Genomic DNA, 15,979 nt, shown 5'->3' with positions numbered 1-15,979 from the left:
AAGCTGACCATTGCTGTGAGCAGGAATAATCAGAGAAGTGGAGTTGCTAATTGTGATTCTGAGTATCATAATGATAGTAATCATATATTGCTTCCAAAACAGCCTCCAGTAAAGTACTAAAAGTACAAAAAAACAATAAACTTGATTCTCTTTACTTAGAGCTGCCCTTTCTTTAGATGCCAGTCTGCAGAAAGGGCAAGTTTGACTGTAACAAGGTTGCTTCAGCTGAAGCTTTGCTCACATGCCCATCAGAGACAATGGTGATGCTCTGGAGGAGCACAGATGTGAGTTCTGAAAAAGGTCATGTAAAAGATGAAGAAGGACATCCTCAATGTTCTCAATGTTGTTTTTCTGCCAGTCCTTCTTTGAGCTTATTACACTGATGAAGATAATTCAGATCAAATCAGTTCTTTAGGCCACCAGAATAAAAATTACAAAACTGTCTGAACAGGATTGAAAAAACTTGACCTGCTGAATTTTTATACAAGTGCTTTCGGCAAAAAGCAGACCTACCCTGATGACAACCTAAGAGAAAGTAATCAAGCTTCAAGGTCTCTAGAATATATCTTACTGTCTGTCCCCAGGCTGTCAGGACATAGCTTGTACAATTCACAAACTTGAAAGTTGTATTTCTCAACTGTAGCTAGCAGATATCTTCTCCATGGATACAGGATAGCAAAAATGTTTTAAAACTACAGCATAAAAATGAGGATTCTCAGTTTACTAAGAAACAAAATAATAAAATTCTATTGTACACAGATATGTTTTGAACACATTACCAATGACTTCTGGGATGTAGAAAAGTCCTGCGAGTAGCTAAAATAAATTGTTTCCTTTGAGCATCAAAGCATCAAAATCTGCCCATCTGGTCCAAAATAATTTACTGAGCATCACCAATGTACACAGATTTCCAGGAGCTCAAAATAACCTCCTCAAACCACTGGTATATGTGCAATAATACGGTTTGCTTAATAGGCCTTCAGCCAGAGTCTCATTTCAGGCTTCTTGACACTAAGGAGCCCTTGCCAATTGCCACCAACTGCTGCAATCTTCTAAATATATCAGGATCTCCACAGATCCTGTCTGAGCCATGGATATATGAATGACAGCCTGTTGCTAACCCATTGACAGTGGATGCTCTCCTTAGAAAACACAGGTTTCCTCGCTCTAGCATAAAGACTGCCTTTGCAAGTGAGCTGAAAGGATCACTGAAATTTAGGTGTAGGTACAGTTGATGATTCACCTAGTCATTTTCCCTCCTTACTGCCCTTCTTAAAGGCAAATGTTTGATAGGCAATCAGCACCTTAGTTTCAAGTTATGGATTTGTTTTCCAGAAGTGACTCCCCTTTTCCATGTTTACAGACTCTGGAGGTTGTGAGTGCTAAGTCTGTCTGAAAACTCATGCCTTTTCCTCCAAGGTAAAAATTTTACACGCACTTATATTAAACAATTTGTTTACATTCTTAGATGGTAGGAGGTGGAAACAAGAACAAAGATGGATGATTTTTGTCCCCCTGGTTGAATGGCATAGTAGTTTAGTTTATATACCTTCTTATTAGAAACTTCAGAAAAACATTAATTCCTATAGATTGCAAATTAGTTAAGATTTTTCATATTTATACAGACATTTTGAATTTTATTATGGTGTATGGACCAATAAATCAGTACAATATTATTTGATTTTATATTTAACATTACTCACCTAAATTTGTCAGGAAAAGGGCAACTTTTTCATACAGCTGTAACAGAGAAGAAACACCCTCTTAGTTACATGGCTGGCGCAAAAATGTAGAACTGCTTTCTAGGGAGAGAACATGTTAAATCTGACATGCAGATAATTTCTGTGATGTTCTGATAATGGCAATAAAACTACATAATAATACAGCAATGATATAATCAAACAAGGAAAAGTAAAGTTTTTATATCTAGTGCTCATCCATGATATATGGAGAGGAAATGCTGTCACTGTCCCTATTTTATATACAGAGTGAAAAAGTGTGAGGGGACTTTTCCAAAAAGAAAAGCAGAAACAACAGCACGACTGAGATTTTTGTTTTAGTTACTTATGGAACATTCACCTCACAAGGAAAAAAATCACCCTAGAAGAGCATGCTATGGTATGTTGGATATGATGGTTATTTGGGGCTTTTTGGTTTTGCTTGGCACTTTGGTGCTGAGAGGAAAGACACAGGGGGGACAGGGTTACTTCAGAGAAAATCTCCAGTAATCCCCACCACCAGACACATTTCTTACTCTGACCCACTGTCATTTTTCTAAATCCTAGGTGGTACTTTCTGCACTTTCAGGTACCATGCTCTCAAACTCTCCAGGAGACTCCAAACTTCATTAAAATTACAAAACTAACCTGGAGGGTTTTCACAATCAGTATATGCAAAGGAGTTTTGAACCTATTACCTACATCACCAACATCATCAGTATTTGAGTAAAGTAATACAATGATTTCAATTTGTTTTAAATGAGTCTGGAGCTTCTTCCTAAAAATTGCTAAATGCCCTTAACTCTCACTGATGCCTGCAGGAATACAAAGCTCTCATATTTCAGGCTCAAGTATTTACTTACTCCTACACTGCATATCAGCAGAGTTTCTTTTTATTTGCAGTTATGCTTAGAATCTCTTGCTTAAATTGAGTTATGTATTGTTTACAGATCCAACTGCCTGCTTAAGAGCTGAAGTCATCCTGAAATCTCTCATCCGTGTTAACAACCACTTCATGCTTAGAATAGCTTTCCACTGCCTTTGGAGTAAATGGTTTTGTTTCAAGTAATGAAAAAGTTAGTTTCTTCTGGGTTTAAAAACATCTCTTAAGGGCAACTGTAAACATGATAAATGTCTGGGTCATTTATATCCTGATCCCACCAGGGAGTGTGGTTTTTTTACAAATGTTCACTGCTCTACAAAAGGGTTTGTTAAAATTTCAATTTGTTGCTATTCCATTTGGAACAGTAAGATTATGTTAGAGATTCTGTTAGCAATGTTTGGATCTAATTTTCTGCTACTGTCGTTTATCACTACTACCCTCAAGGGGCCCTGTTTGGGATCATATTCTGTTCACTGTTCGTATTTTCCACAGGCAATATTACTGGAATTAACAATTTTTACATAGCCTAGGTAAAGCTAGTGATTATTTCCTGGTCAGGCTGCAAGATTGTCTAGGAGACATCATGCTTGAGGCTCACTTACTGTTGTCATGATGGATGTGTCAGAATAGGTACCTAGTGCTCAGAACGTCTGGTCTGGAATTTACTTGTGTTCTAGACCCTTCCCCTGATGCTTTGAGAGGCTGTCAACTTGTATCAGAATCACTGCTGGTTTTCAAGGTTTCTAGCAGTGAATTCTCTACTGCTATGCACCTCTTGGTCCATTCTGCTTTTATTACTGTATCTTTTCTTGCTCTTCTGACACTTTTCTTGAGTCACAGTACATGCAGGATTCTACTACCTGAATTGCTTCTGGGGATTTTTCTTCTCCCAAAAGAAATCCCAAGATTGCCCTTCAGTAAACTACATTAATCCATCATGGGAAGCAAGGGATTATGCTCCTAAAACCTTCCTTTGAAAAACTCCTGCAGTTTCATATTTGGGGATCTTTTTCTTCCATGAGCTATATCCAGATCTAAGGTTGTGATGTTTTTTGAATGGTGATGAGTATGAGGCTAGAGAAACCCATCTTAGCAGTGCTCCATTCATGTGATAATTTTATGAAATAAAACAAAGTTTCTCAAAAGGCACCTTCAAGCAACCTTCTATTATTTAAAATAAAAATCTCAAAGCTGTTAAATTCTTTGGGAATGAAAAAAAATCATTTGTGTAATGTTTCTTTGTTGCTGCATCACTGCATATACAAGGACACACTGAGAGCTTTAAAATGGATGTTGCACTGGCATAGATATATATATAGTTTTCAATTTTTTATTTTATGCTTATTGTATGCTCTAGGTGGAGTAAAGAAAATCCCCAAAAGCTAAAGACAAAACCCAATAAAATAAAAATAACGTAAAAGAAGAAAGCCTTCAGTACAATCTCAGACAGAAAACCAGGTTCCTCCTTTCTGTCCTTTCTCAGCCTATAGTCCCACCTAAGGGAAAACATAGGAAAAACAACAGTTCTGGATAGACTGTCTTAGTCACTAATCCAGTCTTGCCTTCTCCCTTCTTCAAAGGAAGAAGCAAAGTCCTGCAGCAAAGACTCTTGGAATTTCCTGCCATATAAAAAGGACCAGTCAAAAAGAATTTTTAGATTATGGAAATGCTTGGATATTGCATAGGAAAGAAAGAAGTCTCAAAGCCAGCCTTGGAAATGAGCAGACCTGAAATAACATCTCATCTTTTCCCTAGGAAGTAAATCAGCATATCTCCTGGAGTGAAGCCTAACAAGCTGTTTGCAGAAGATGCTTGCTATTGAGTAGGCAGAGATACACTCTGGCTCCAGTGCCTGTCTGGTTTGTAGCTAAATCCTTCTTCCCCTCAAAGTCATTTTTATAATGTCAGTTGACAAAACCTGACAGTGAAAGGCCATACACGTCTTGCCAAGAGCAACAAAGAGCAAACACATTGCTATCAGAGCAATATTCATAAGTATCAGCAGCTCAGTGGAAGGAGGGAACTCATTCCCCATCCACTCTCTTATTGGGACTGTTGCGACATAGAAATTCCATTTTTATCTTTGTCCCAAGTCTGGTTCCAAACCAGCCCACAACAATACCTGCCATCAGGCAGCCCCACTGCAGTGCACCCAGGCCATGTCTCTGGTGCACACTGGCAATGGTTTGGGCAGCTCTGGAACAAATCACATCTGCTCAAGCCTTGTGAAGCTTTCAGCTGAAGAGAGTTCTGCTTATGGACATTGTGTCTGTATATGCATATCCTCACTGGAAAACTACCATGACAGTTGAAATTGGAATTACTGAAAATAGTGTAAATAAGAATTTAGCTTTGTCACTATATTTAAAAAAAAAACCAAAGCATCAAAACACAATTAAAAAGAAGAGTATTAATGAAGTGGACTGAAAACTGCATACATATAAAAGGGAAATAAGTGGGAGAGGATAAAGCAGGGGTATGATCATGTGTCCCTAAAATATTTTTGGAATATTCAAACATAATTTACATAATATTTTGGCTTTGGAATTGCACGTTATATAAATAGTGAATGATGTCCATAAACAATAATTTCATGTCTGGCTTAGCAAGACACTCCACTCCTGCTCAAAAAGGAAATGAAAGTATTTGGTTGCCTGCTGACTGAGATATCTACTGTTCTGGTGACTTAGGTATAACATTGGATATGTTAATTTTACTCACCACATTCAGTAGCATGATGATGCAAAAGTTGATGCACACTGCAGTCCCTGTAGTTGCAACCTGAGAGTTATTCCTGATTAAAGCCCACTTAAAGGCAGCAAAAGTGCTGACAGTCACAACACGGTAAATAACAATGCCAAAAACAGCAGCAATCACCACACAGATCTAAAGGAAGAAAAAATCAGAGAGAAGAACCTGAAAACTTCCAGTGGAACAGGAGTTACTTTCCCCCTGAAACTCTCAAAATTAAATGAAATGAAAGACTTTAAAAGTGCATTCTTTTTGATTCCAGAGGAAGGTTTCAACATAATGATTTTTCTTCTTGTTAAGTTCTTTTTATTTCTCAAAATGAAAAAAATAATCGAAAAATATTAAAATAATTTTTAGTTTTAAACATTTTCTTGAAAATGTTCTCTTTCTTAGCATTCTTTCTCTTCCTTAGCATTAATGTGGGAAACAGTATTGCCAGCTCTGGGAATTAGAAATTTTCCTTATCTGCACATGATGTGCAAAGGCTAGCCTCAAACTGCTATTGTAGCTTGATGGTATCATACTTGGGATGGATTTTGTGATCTGATGGACTTCACACTTCACACTTATGTCTCCATTTGTAAGCACTGCCTCAAAAACAGCCCTGCCAAGCCAGCCTAGACAGGTGTTTCTTCCTACAGAAAGTTCTGGAAAGAAAGAAACAAAGTTCTGGACAGTTTCTATCTAGAGAAGGTAATCAGTTCAATTGCACTTGTGATTCTTCTCTGATTAAACTTTCAGCAAATGTGACACTTAGAATGAGAAAACCACAGCTGAGCCAGGCTGCTTAGTCACTTAATGTTCCTCATGTAACAGCTGAGCTGTATTATTTACTATACTGTGAGAGTCTATGCTGAGAAATTTTGAGAACTGCTCTAACTTGGAAGTTTGGTAAGTGTATATCTCCTGTTACAGCTGTGGTTAAAAAAAAATATTCTTATCTAAATGGTCAAAAAAAGTGTAGCTTTCTAACTTGCTGGAAGCCCATGCTGTGCCAACAATAAAAATAACTTCAGTGAAAATAATTTTTGTCCTGTTTTAAGGGCTGTTATGAGGACAAAAATTTGTGGTGCATGCAATTCAGAGAAAGGGTACTCTCTCTGGCGCTTTGAGTAAGATCTATCACTAGTCTAGGAAGATTAATGACAGAGTTTGCATAAGGTAAAATACCTCCACTCTTCAAGAAAAAAACACGGAGAAAATACACAAAATATCAGAACTGTAGTATCAATTCTGAGCAGAGACTGCTGTCCTGAGTACGTGTCCTCAAGGGCTGAGTAAGGGTGTCCATCCACCTGATGTACCAGAGCACAGATCATCTCAATAATGCTCTTGCCTTTCTTGACCTAGATTGTTTTGGACAATTTTGGAGCCATCAGTTTCTTACTGTCCTCTGCCCTGTTGCTGGGTTAGCTCACCTACCTGGCTCTCCACAGCTCCAGAGGCTGTGCACATCTATAATTTTCTTGTCTCCTGGAAAAGCCCCGGTAAATTCCGTGGCAGTCTGTTGATTCCAGACCATCACTGTGTTTTCAAGACCAGCACTACCATGCCTGTTGTCATGTGAATAACAGCCCACATCTGCTTCACTGAAATTAGAGGATGGGGGTGTTTCTGCAAAAGTGCATGCAGCTCCCTGTTAGGAGAGATTTTGCTGCTCCTTTTTGTTTTGCATAACTAAAGGGATAAATGCATCATTTTAGCCAAGGAACATTGGTTTCTCCATTTTGACTGCACTAGGAATATGAAGTCTCTTTCCTTATCTTCTCAACACACTGAGAAACTAGATTTTATTAACATCATAAAGCACTCTAGGCATCCTATTTATGTTCTCTGGGAAGTTTACAAAGAACAACTGCTTCTCCTATGGCAACTTTCCCCACCGCTCTGCACTGTGTACACAGGCAAGGCTGCCAGTGAGCTAATTCAGCCCACTGGAGCTGGTGCCTAAATGTGATAGCGTCACTATTCTGGCATGTGTCACTACATACAGTGTCACAGGTGTAGCCTTGAAGGAGGGAATTAGCTAGACAGAAATTCCAGTGATTTGCTGGCATGTGTCACTACATACAGTGTCACAGGTATAGCCTTGAAGGAGGGGATTAGCTATCTGTGAGACACAGTGAAGAGTGAACCAGTGTAGGACTTGACAGAAATTCCAGTGATTTGCTATGTAGATTTTCAACATGCATAGAGCTTATTCCACTTTCAAGCAGTCATATCCAATATTTACCTACTCTAGTAGCAGAGATAATGATATTTTTTTCATTTTCAACTGGTAAATAAATAAAAGTTTTCAAACCATAAAAAATATTCCAGATGCAGAAACGATGAGTCTGCTGCATTTATCTGCAAATGCTTGATAAGGCTCTGGCTTCCCAGATATGGGGTTCATTCGTTCTTTCTTGGAGTATTTGGCTTCAAACTGCGGGCGTATTTCCTCCTAAAGAGCAGACAGATAATGTTCACATACAGCACAGCTAGGAAAAGCTCTGTAGGAAACTTCAGATCTTTTATCAGATCACTGTTCTCGGGAATATCTTCGAATTCAGCAGCTGGCACAGCTACTATAAAAGCTGAGCTAGGAAATCAGGTCTCCGTCATGAGAACTAGAATAAATCACTGTACCCATAAAAGTAAGTACTGAAAGTATTTAGTAAAATCCCCAATTAGCTATTCCTCTAAATAATGCTCTTTCAAAACTATGTGGCTGCAAGACAAATCGTTTTAAGATTGATACTACAGATTTTTTCAGTCTGACATTATCCTATTGATACTGGAAATTTACAACTAAGGAAAAAAAAACAACCCAACAACCAAACTTCCTTTTCCCAAGCCTAATTGCTGATTGTTAGGCATTTGGTTACGCTTCCATTACTAACAAAATTTCTCAGCATTTGAAGAAGAATCCATGCCATCTAGTGCTGCTCAATTACTTCTTAACTTGGACAATAGTATTAGCAGGAACAACTTTCAGCAGCAGAAATGTCAAAGCCTGTTTTCCATCAAAAACCCCCTTGTGAAATGAAACCTGGGGATTACCTGGGGAGAGATTTGCTATAAAGATATCTGTGTATATCACTGCCAGAAGACAGGATCACCCCTGGTGCACCCTCTGCCCTAACATCACAAAGAGCCATGTGTCCGGTGCCACCTTGTTCCAGTCTGGCATCCAGGACACTGTCAGGGTGAGATAAAGCACCAGGTTGAGCAGATGGACTCTCACAAATGCTGGCAGATATGAGAGCACTGTTTGTAGTACTCTACTGTATACTGGAGAGCTGCTCCCTGGTACAGCTGGCTACAAGGGAGCAGACAAGAACCAGCTTACAAATTTCAGTCACTTCCAGCCCTTCAACTGCATGTAACTGAACTTTGACTGACTGAAATGCCCAGACCTTAAATGACTCCATGGAAATAGGTGAATGTTAACTGCTCACACAAGTCTTCAGAATGTGAATAAAGGTGAGATATCCTAAAATCATACATCCTTTTTTAAAAATTCCCCACAGAAGAAGGGGGGAAGAAGTCATGTCTCATTCTCCTCCTTCCAAGTTTTGAAGATGCTTTCTCAACACAGTTAATTTCCAAATTCAGGCAGCAACCTGTTAACAAGTTATAAAAACAAATGAAGAGGCATGTATGCCTAGCTGCAATGCCTCTGTAACTAATTATGTGCTTGAGGGAACCAACCCTACCTCAGCTATACAAAAAGGCTAAGCATGTTTCTGTGGAGGCAGAGTAAGTAATACCTTGCTCTTATTTTTGTTCAAGCTGTTCCTGCCATAGCAGGGTTGAAGGAAACTGAGCAGACCATAATCTGGCAGAAGGAACAATGTAAGGAGTATTCTTGTGTGCCCAGGGGCATGAAAAATGACAGAGTGTGATAGCAGTGAAGCAGGGTTCCTGAGAATTTTACCATGTAGATTGTGCAAGGGCTCTGCCAGCTGGCTTGTCATAGACAAGAAACCTTTACTTCTCTGCACCCCTCTCTGAGCCAAGGTTTGATTATTTTTTACAATCTGCAGTGTAGGGAAGTTGTTATCATATCCACATGTCTTAAAATCTCCAGCTGATGCAAGTAATGTAAATGCTATGTTTAGACATTCTCAAAAAAAAAATGGAAATCTGGCATGAAACTTTGTACCTGTTTAATGATACTGAGCAATGCCTGGGCAAGTAAACAGTACTGTGTCTGGCTGAGGTTAATGATACAAAGAAGGCGACACTGAAGAACCAGAAAAAACATGCTCCAAATAGCAACAGAAGCCAGATTTCATCTGGAAGTGCCAGGAACTGCACGCAGTTGGTTTCTGTGGAGTGCCCACCCAAGAGGCCATTGCTCTCCATGTCTCCCACCTTGCACCTGGTTTGCAAGAACAGGAAATCCAGATATGCAGGGCTGAAAGAGCCAGGACACTTTCAGCTCATATCCACAGACTGAGAGGCCTGAACATTGCAGGGGTTGTAGTATGCGTTTCTTGGATGAGAATCTAAAGTGGTGAGGAATTCACAAGGTTGCATATCTGAATAAGTGCAATTCTTCTTTCCATCATCTTCATTGTTTTAATTATTTGTCTCTTCATTTAGAACAGGCGAGTGATAACAAAAAGATAGGAAGCTTTATAAATGGTGGTTTTTCAGTGTATTGTTGCTAGGAATTAATAAAATTCCCTTTGTAAGAAAATCTTATTTTTCAATTTGACAATGGAAATTAAAGCAAGCAAAGGCTAGACACATATTGTTAATAAAATAACAATCTTCATGATCAAAAGCTTGAGATTGAAAATGTTAATTAGAACTCTTTAATGGATGTCTTTGAAATAACAAAAGCAGTCAGCTGATTTTGTCTAGTGATAACTGAATGGAAAGCAGAGAGGAAACTTAATTAGCAGTAAATTTACTAGAAAGTAGCACTTCTAGGAGAAAATTTTTCACCTTCTGGAGTCAAAATTCTTATTGACTTCTCACTGACATACAACTTCCCAATGAAACTCCACAGGATGAATAGTTTCCAATCTACATAAAACAGACTGTTCTCCTTCCTTCCTGTTTCTCACACATGGATAATTCCAGCTTTTTCATAAAGGAAACCCTATTGATTTCTGGAATATGAAATATGGAGTAATGTGAATTGCCTTAGACCAGGTATTTGTGCTCTAGAAGAACTACTATAAATTTCTTTGCAAAATATCTCCTTTTTCCCCCAAGAATTTTCTAATCCTTCAACAGGTACATTATTGAAATAGTCCCATCCTTCCTAATCCAAGCATATTGTCCTTTATAGCCCAGACGTATAAAAAGATTGTGTAGGTTGAAAATTTGAGTCTTGATCACTGGTACAAGTATAGCATCCCCAGAAGTAAGTTGGCAAAGTGAAGAGGTGGGCTTTGAACCACAGAGCAGGGAAATGATCTCCACACTTTTTCTCCACACTTCCATCTGGAGCACCTGCTTCCAAACCATGTCTTTCTCAGGGGGAGAGTGTAGTTCCAATGAAAAAGTGCAGCACTGGATACTCAAGCAGAGGAGGCAGTGTCCATTGGGCTGACCCTGAAGGTGGGACTTGCTTAGCTGTGCTGTAGGTGTGGGCACTGGGGCTGTAGCATCTTCTAAAAAGATATCTCTGGGAGGCAATCAGCTCCTACTCTTTGGATGCCACTGCATGATGAGAAAAGGAGGAACTGATGCCTCAAATGCCAAAGAGGTACTGATGTTCTAATTACTGGACACACAAATCTTTGAGAAGCAGCCTGCTGAGTTCCTATGAGAATCTTTAACATCTAATTTGAGAAAGGTAGAATCTGGCACACTGCTTCCAAAAAACCTTCTACCTCCTGCTGTAGAGATTTATAAGATTCCCTCTAGAACTGAAAGGAGGTGCACTGAATAGCTGTGGAACAGGTACAATCACCACTACTCCTGACAGAGGTCTTGTTGACATAGCTTCCTGGAAAAACTCTGGTGTGAGAATAAAAGACCAGCTGACATCAAAAGGGAGCAAGTATCCTCTGAAAATTACCAACATACAAACATCATCCTGCAGGCCAAACTGAAATAATCTGCCAGGGGAATATAAATATGTCTTATTAAAAAAAGAGAAAAAAAGAGAAAAAAAAAAAAAAAGAAAAACAAAGAAGAGGAAAAGAAAAAAGGGAAGTGTCACTTAAGGACAACCTTACCAGGAAATTCAATACTTGTAAGTTAACTGATCATAGAAGATTCAGGTGGATGGCTTTATAAATCAGCATAATCCCAAATCCAGGTAGGTTAAATGGTGAAAGATGAAGATATATAACATCCCAAACTATAAACATCTGCAAGACAAGGCTTCCTGGGAAAAACATAAAGAAGGTCTCATACTGTACTTTTGTATTTTGTTTGTTTAATGGCTCCTTCTCATTCCAAGGACACAGAGAAAACTTTAATTGTCACTTGGAAATTGCAACTTGTTACAGCTTTTTCTTAGCTGTCAGCATCGGTAGCAGTGGATTTTTTTGCAACTATCCATAAGAAGACATAGTCCCTGCAGCCAATCCTGACCACATGTGAGGACTGCCTCAATCCCTTTGTGACTTGCTAGCATTGGCAAGAGCAGTTTGCTAATCTCAGAAGAGTTGAATCACTATTACAGTATTTCCTATAAACAGGAAGATAGTCCTGGGGTATCACCCAGAACTGACTGCATATGTGCACAGATAACAACGTTCCTGTTGTTATAAAGAAATCAATTTCCAATTGTGTAAGTCATTTCATGTTATGTTCTTGGGTTGTTTTCTTCGATTTAAAAGAAAATCCTTCCAGCAATTCCACCATTTCATGGCCTCACTGAGCTACTTTGCCTCATACAGACAAAAATCCCATAACACAGAAGTCTGTTTCTCTGCTGGCAAGACCGATAAAAAAGAAAATTTTCCACCAAAGCAGCAATGTAGAGGTTCACCTTCACTGAGACCACTCCAGCAGCCTCTTACCAACACCCCAAGAGCTTCTGTAGAGTAAGGAAAGCAGATTTATAGACACCTGTATGTCCAAATCCCACTGGAGTAGCACTTTTTCTTCAACACTCGCTGAATCTTGCTTTTCTCCCACATAACAAAGCCTTCTAGTTCTATTTAGACCTGAATTCTCAGTCCCAAGAGCATGTGCTTTCTTTCTGGTGACCACCAGAGAGGGAAAGATTAAGGCTATTTTCTGAAGTTTAGTCTTCTCTAAGGGGATTTCTTGTTACAATACAGAATGAATTAAGTCCTCTCTGTCTCTCCCTCTCAGATAACCAGCACCTGCAGGTGCAGAAGCTGGTACAAGCCTCAAAAGGTCTTTCCTTCCATCGACACTTTCAGTGACAAACTAAAAGAATGGATAAAAGCTCATTTGCCAAAATTCACGGTACCCTGGGCTGTCAAGAATTTCCAGCTTTCAAAATAAAAATGCATTTCTCCCATAGTGCATTTCTTCCCCGAAATCTCGCAGATTAGTTTAGATTTACAAAAGTGTGAAAAAAGAGGACAGTTTGGCCTGGAGAAAGCTTCTTTACATTCCAGCTGAGGAGAAACATCTGATGAGAAAAATCCTTATTTCATGGTTTATAAAGATTTAAAGAATGAACTGAAAATAAATGCAAAATAAAACCATACATTTTCAACCAAATAATTTTGTATTAAAGATTAAGGAGTATATGTTTTTATACAAACCTCTTCTTCTTCCCAGTCTATCAAGTCCCAATCATAAGCAATTACTGCTCGCCTTCTTTTCCAAAACTCCAGAAAAACAGTGGCTAGAGAAAGTAGGAAAAAAGATGCAAAATTGTTTTTAAGTCAAGAAAACGTTAATGACTATCACAGAACTGTTGAATGAAGCTGTTACATTATTTTAATTTCTTTGCATAAATGGGTTTCTTTGAACAGCAAATCATGCTGATGATCAAAACTGCTTTCAAAAAGCATTGCTTTCTAAGGATTAGTTTGCTTGCTTCAAGTATGATTGAGGCTTTAGAGATTTCATTTAGCGCTAAATGAGAATGTTTAATTTCTAACCAACCAAGGGAGTGCTCTCAAAGAATAAAATCGTTCCTGTGAGTCATCACTGCTAGATAAAGCAGATTTCTGATGAAGCGAAAGGTTTCTTGGGGCCATTGCACATAATGGAGTAACTTTCTTTCTTTGAAGACCATTTACATTACACAGGAACCAGAACCCAGAGGAAGCACAGTCCAGTGCATTTGAGAATCTGTAGCGTACTACTGGGGAAATAGGAACTTCTGGTTCACACCTTTTTAATTCAACCCTTTTTTGTTTTTACAGTATGTGAGAGTTCATATATGTGGTGTGGTGTTTATGTCTGATAATTAAACATTGTGTACTACAGCCCTTATTGATAGAGTTCAAGATGGAGTAACAGACCTGCACATGCCTGCTGTGGGAAGATGACTGGGAGTAAAATTAGAGAAAGCTGGGAGGCTGTATTTAGATTCTGAACAGAAGTTCTAACAGTATGGAAATTATAGGGTAAAATACAGTTGCTGCTGCCTGGATGGAATGAAGCATGCCCAAAACCTATTCCACCATGACTCCCCATATACCCAGCCTGCAAATTTAAGCACATGGTAAGGGGAATGGAATGGAGGGTGGAGCAGAATGGAGACACAGAGGTCAGGCTCTGATGTAATCCTTGCAGAGAGGGGAACTTGATGGTCCTTTGCAGCTGATAAATGGCACAGCACCCGTCAGCCAGGGGAGACAGGAGAAGGTGTCTTGTTGAGCCAGCAGCTGTGGTGACATTGTTGTCCCTGGATGAACTGGGTTCATTAAAACCTAACTGTAATATTAACACACACCTCCATCCCAAAGTTACCCACCTTCAAGGTACGACCTCCCCTCACTGGGCATGCACTTTACATTTTATTTTTTTCCTGGTAGAACTGCTTCTCTTCTAACAGCTCATATTGAATTATTTTTTTCAGGCTAACAGGTAGTCCTGTACTGTTTGGAAACCTAGGAGGAAGAAGCCTGATTTATTTCTGTGACTTTGTTTCCATTCCAGAAAGCTGCTGGTAGCAGAACTCCAGTAGGTGTTTGAGTCCCGGCCCTAAACGTCTCAGATAAATCGTTGTTGAACAATACTTCTTTTCTTTCTTGTTTTTCCCACACCTGGAGTGAGAAATTTATACCTATTACATTTAGCACATTTAGCACCTGTCAGAGTAAGTATGGGAAGTTCCTGAAGCTTCTTTAGAGAGTTATTTTCTAATCATTAAGTAGTAAATATGATCTGTACAGTGCTGTTTTAGCTTTCATTCTGTTACACTTTTCTCCCTCTATTCAGGTCAGTATGCAGCTTTTCCTTGCTAGATATTTTAAAATGTTCTATAAATAACTATCTTTGATTGATTCACTGTGCTATTGAGGTCTTCTAAAAGCACAGCATTTTCAAATTTCTCTGCTTATTCTCAAATTGTAGTTTTAACTGCAAATAACCCTATACAAACTTCAGCATTCTTTTCTGACTTTGACATTCAAAAGGACACGTTGTATTTTCCCCTTTTGTGTAAATCAGATCCTGATTTTTCTCAAAAATTCCTGCTTGGAATTTTGCATCTTATTGGCCTTAGCTCCCAGATCTTTTACTAGCTTTTCCTATACTACATTTGTCCTACTTCAGAACTCAACCTTGCAGCTGGGTCCTCAATATCCACTTGTACAAGCAGCTGGCTTAACATAATTTCCTCAGATGCTTTTGTAACAAGTTGTGATCTTATCTCGTAATGCAAATGGCCTCTTGTAGGAAATAGCTTTAGTCTGACCTTCTCTCAGAAATCCTCTCTCTATTGTATTTCAGACCACCATTTAATATATCCATCCTGACTCCTAGAATATATTCTATATACCAGGAGTACTGCTGAAGAACATCCTTAAATTCTATCTCCTTGGAGAGCAGATTAATGTGAACATTTAATGCTAGAGGCAAGATTTGTAGAAAAGTAATATCTTTTATTAGACTAACAGATAGATACAGAAAAATTGTTTTATGTTGGCATTTCTTATTGCTTGAAAAAAGTGTTAAATTCTTCATGCCAGTCCTCTTTTTCCCCTCCCAGTTTTGCCTTTCAGCAAGTGTTCTAAAGCTACTTCCTTTATCAAAGAAAACATACTACACAGGAAAAAATTTCAAAAAGGATTTTTCTTGCATCCCTTAGCTCCCCAAAGATGTGCACAGAGAGAGAAACTACCACCAGCCTACCCTGTCTTCAGCATGGCTTTAGAAATGATAAATTGCTGGACTTTCCTTTTGAACAGTTACAGAATTTTTCTCCAGAGTTTCAGGAGACATCTAGGCAGCAACAGCTTTGCCATAGGTTTCCCCAGCACCTCCACTGGAAAAGCAAAATCTACAATTCCATCTGGCTTTACTGAAACAGGCTGGAGTCAAATGAGTGTCAAATTTACCTAGTTTTTTTAATAATAATTACTTTTTTCTTCACTTTAAATGTCAATATGTTTTTGAATGAACATGTTTCTCTCATTTTCTGTCTTTGGAAAGAATCTAATTTAGGCAGTAAAAAGAGAGGAGCTTTTCCTAGATATGGGAGTTGCTTTACCATCAAGCCAAACATTTCTCAAGGCATACA

The 15,979-nt window shown here is 38.7% G+C and overlaps 1 protein-coding gene across 8 annotated transcripts in view; it reads right to left on the bottom strand.

Moving 5' to 3' along the window:
• ANO4 (anoctamin 4) overlaps window positions 1–15,979 on the bottom strand; it is a 173,360-nt gene that overhangs the window by 20,005 nt on the left and 137,376 nt on the right. For all 8 annotated transcript variants that reach the window (XM_039704082.1, XM_039704085.1, XM_039704083.1 and 5 more), the window contains 4 exons: window positions 13,047–13,129; window positions 7,655–7,795; window positions 5,323–5,487; window positions 1,704–1,740 (listed from right to left, as the gene is read on the bottom strand). In XM_039704082.1, coding sequence (XP_039560016.1) covers window positions 1,704–1,740; window positions 5,323–5,487; window positions 7,655–7,795; window positions 13,047–13,129 — 426 coding nt within the window. The remainder of the gene's footprint in view (window positions 1–1,703; window positions 1,741–5,322; window positions 5,488–7,654; window positions 7,796–13,046; window positions 13,130–15,979) is intronic.

This window comes from Passer montanus, unplaced genomic scaffold (genome assembly GCF_014805655.1).
Source record: "Passer montanus isolate IOZ18808 unplaced genomic scaffold, ASM1480565v1 scaffold17, whole genome shotgun sequence".
In the NCBI taxonomy this organism is placed as follows: domain Eukaryota; kingdom Metazoa; phylum Chordata; class Aves; order Passeriformes; family Passeridae; genus Passer; species Passer montanus.
Note: the sequence above shows the minus strand (reverse complement) of the source record. Positions and strands in the feature narration are given on the sequence as shown.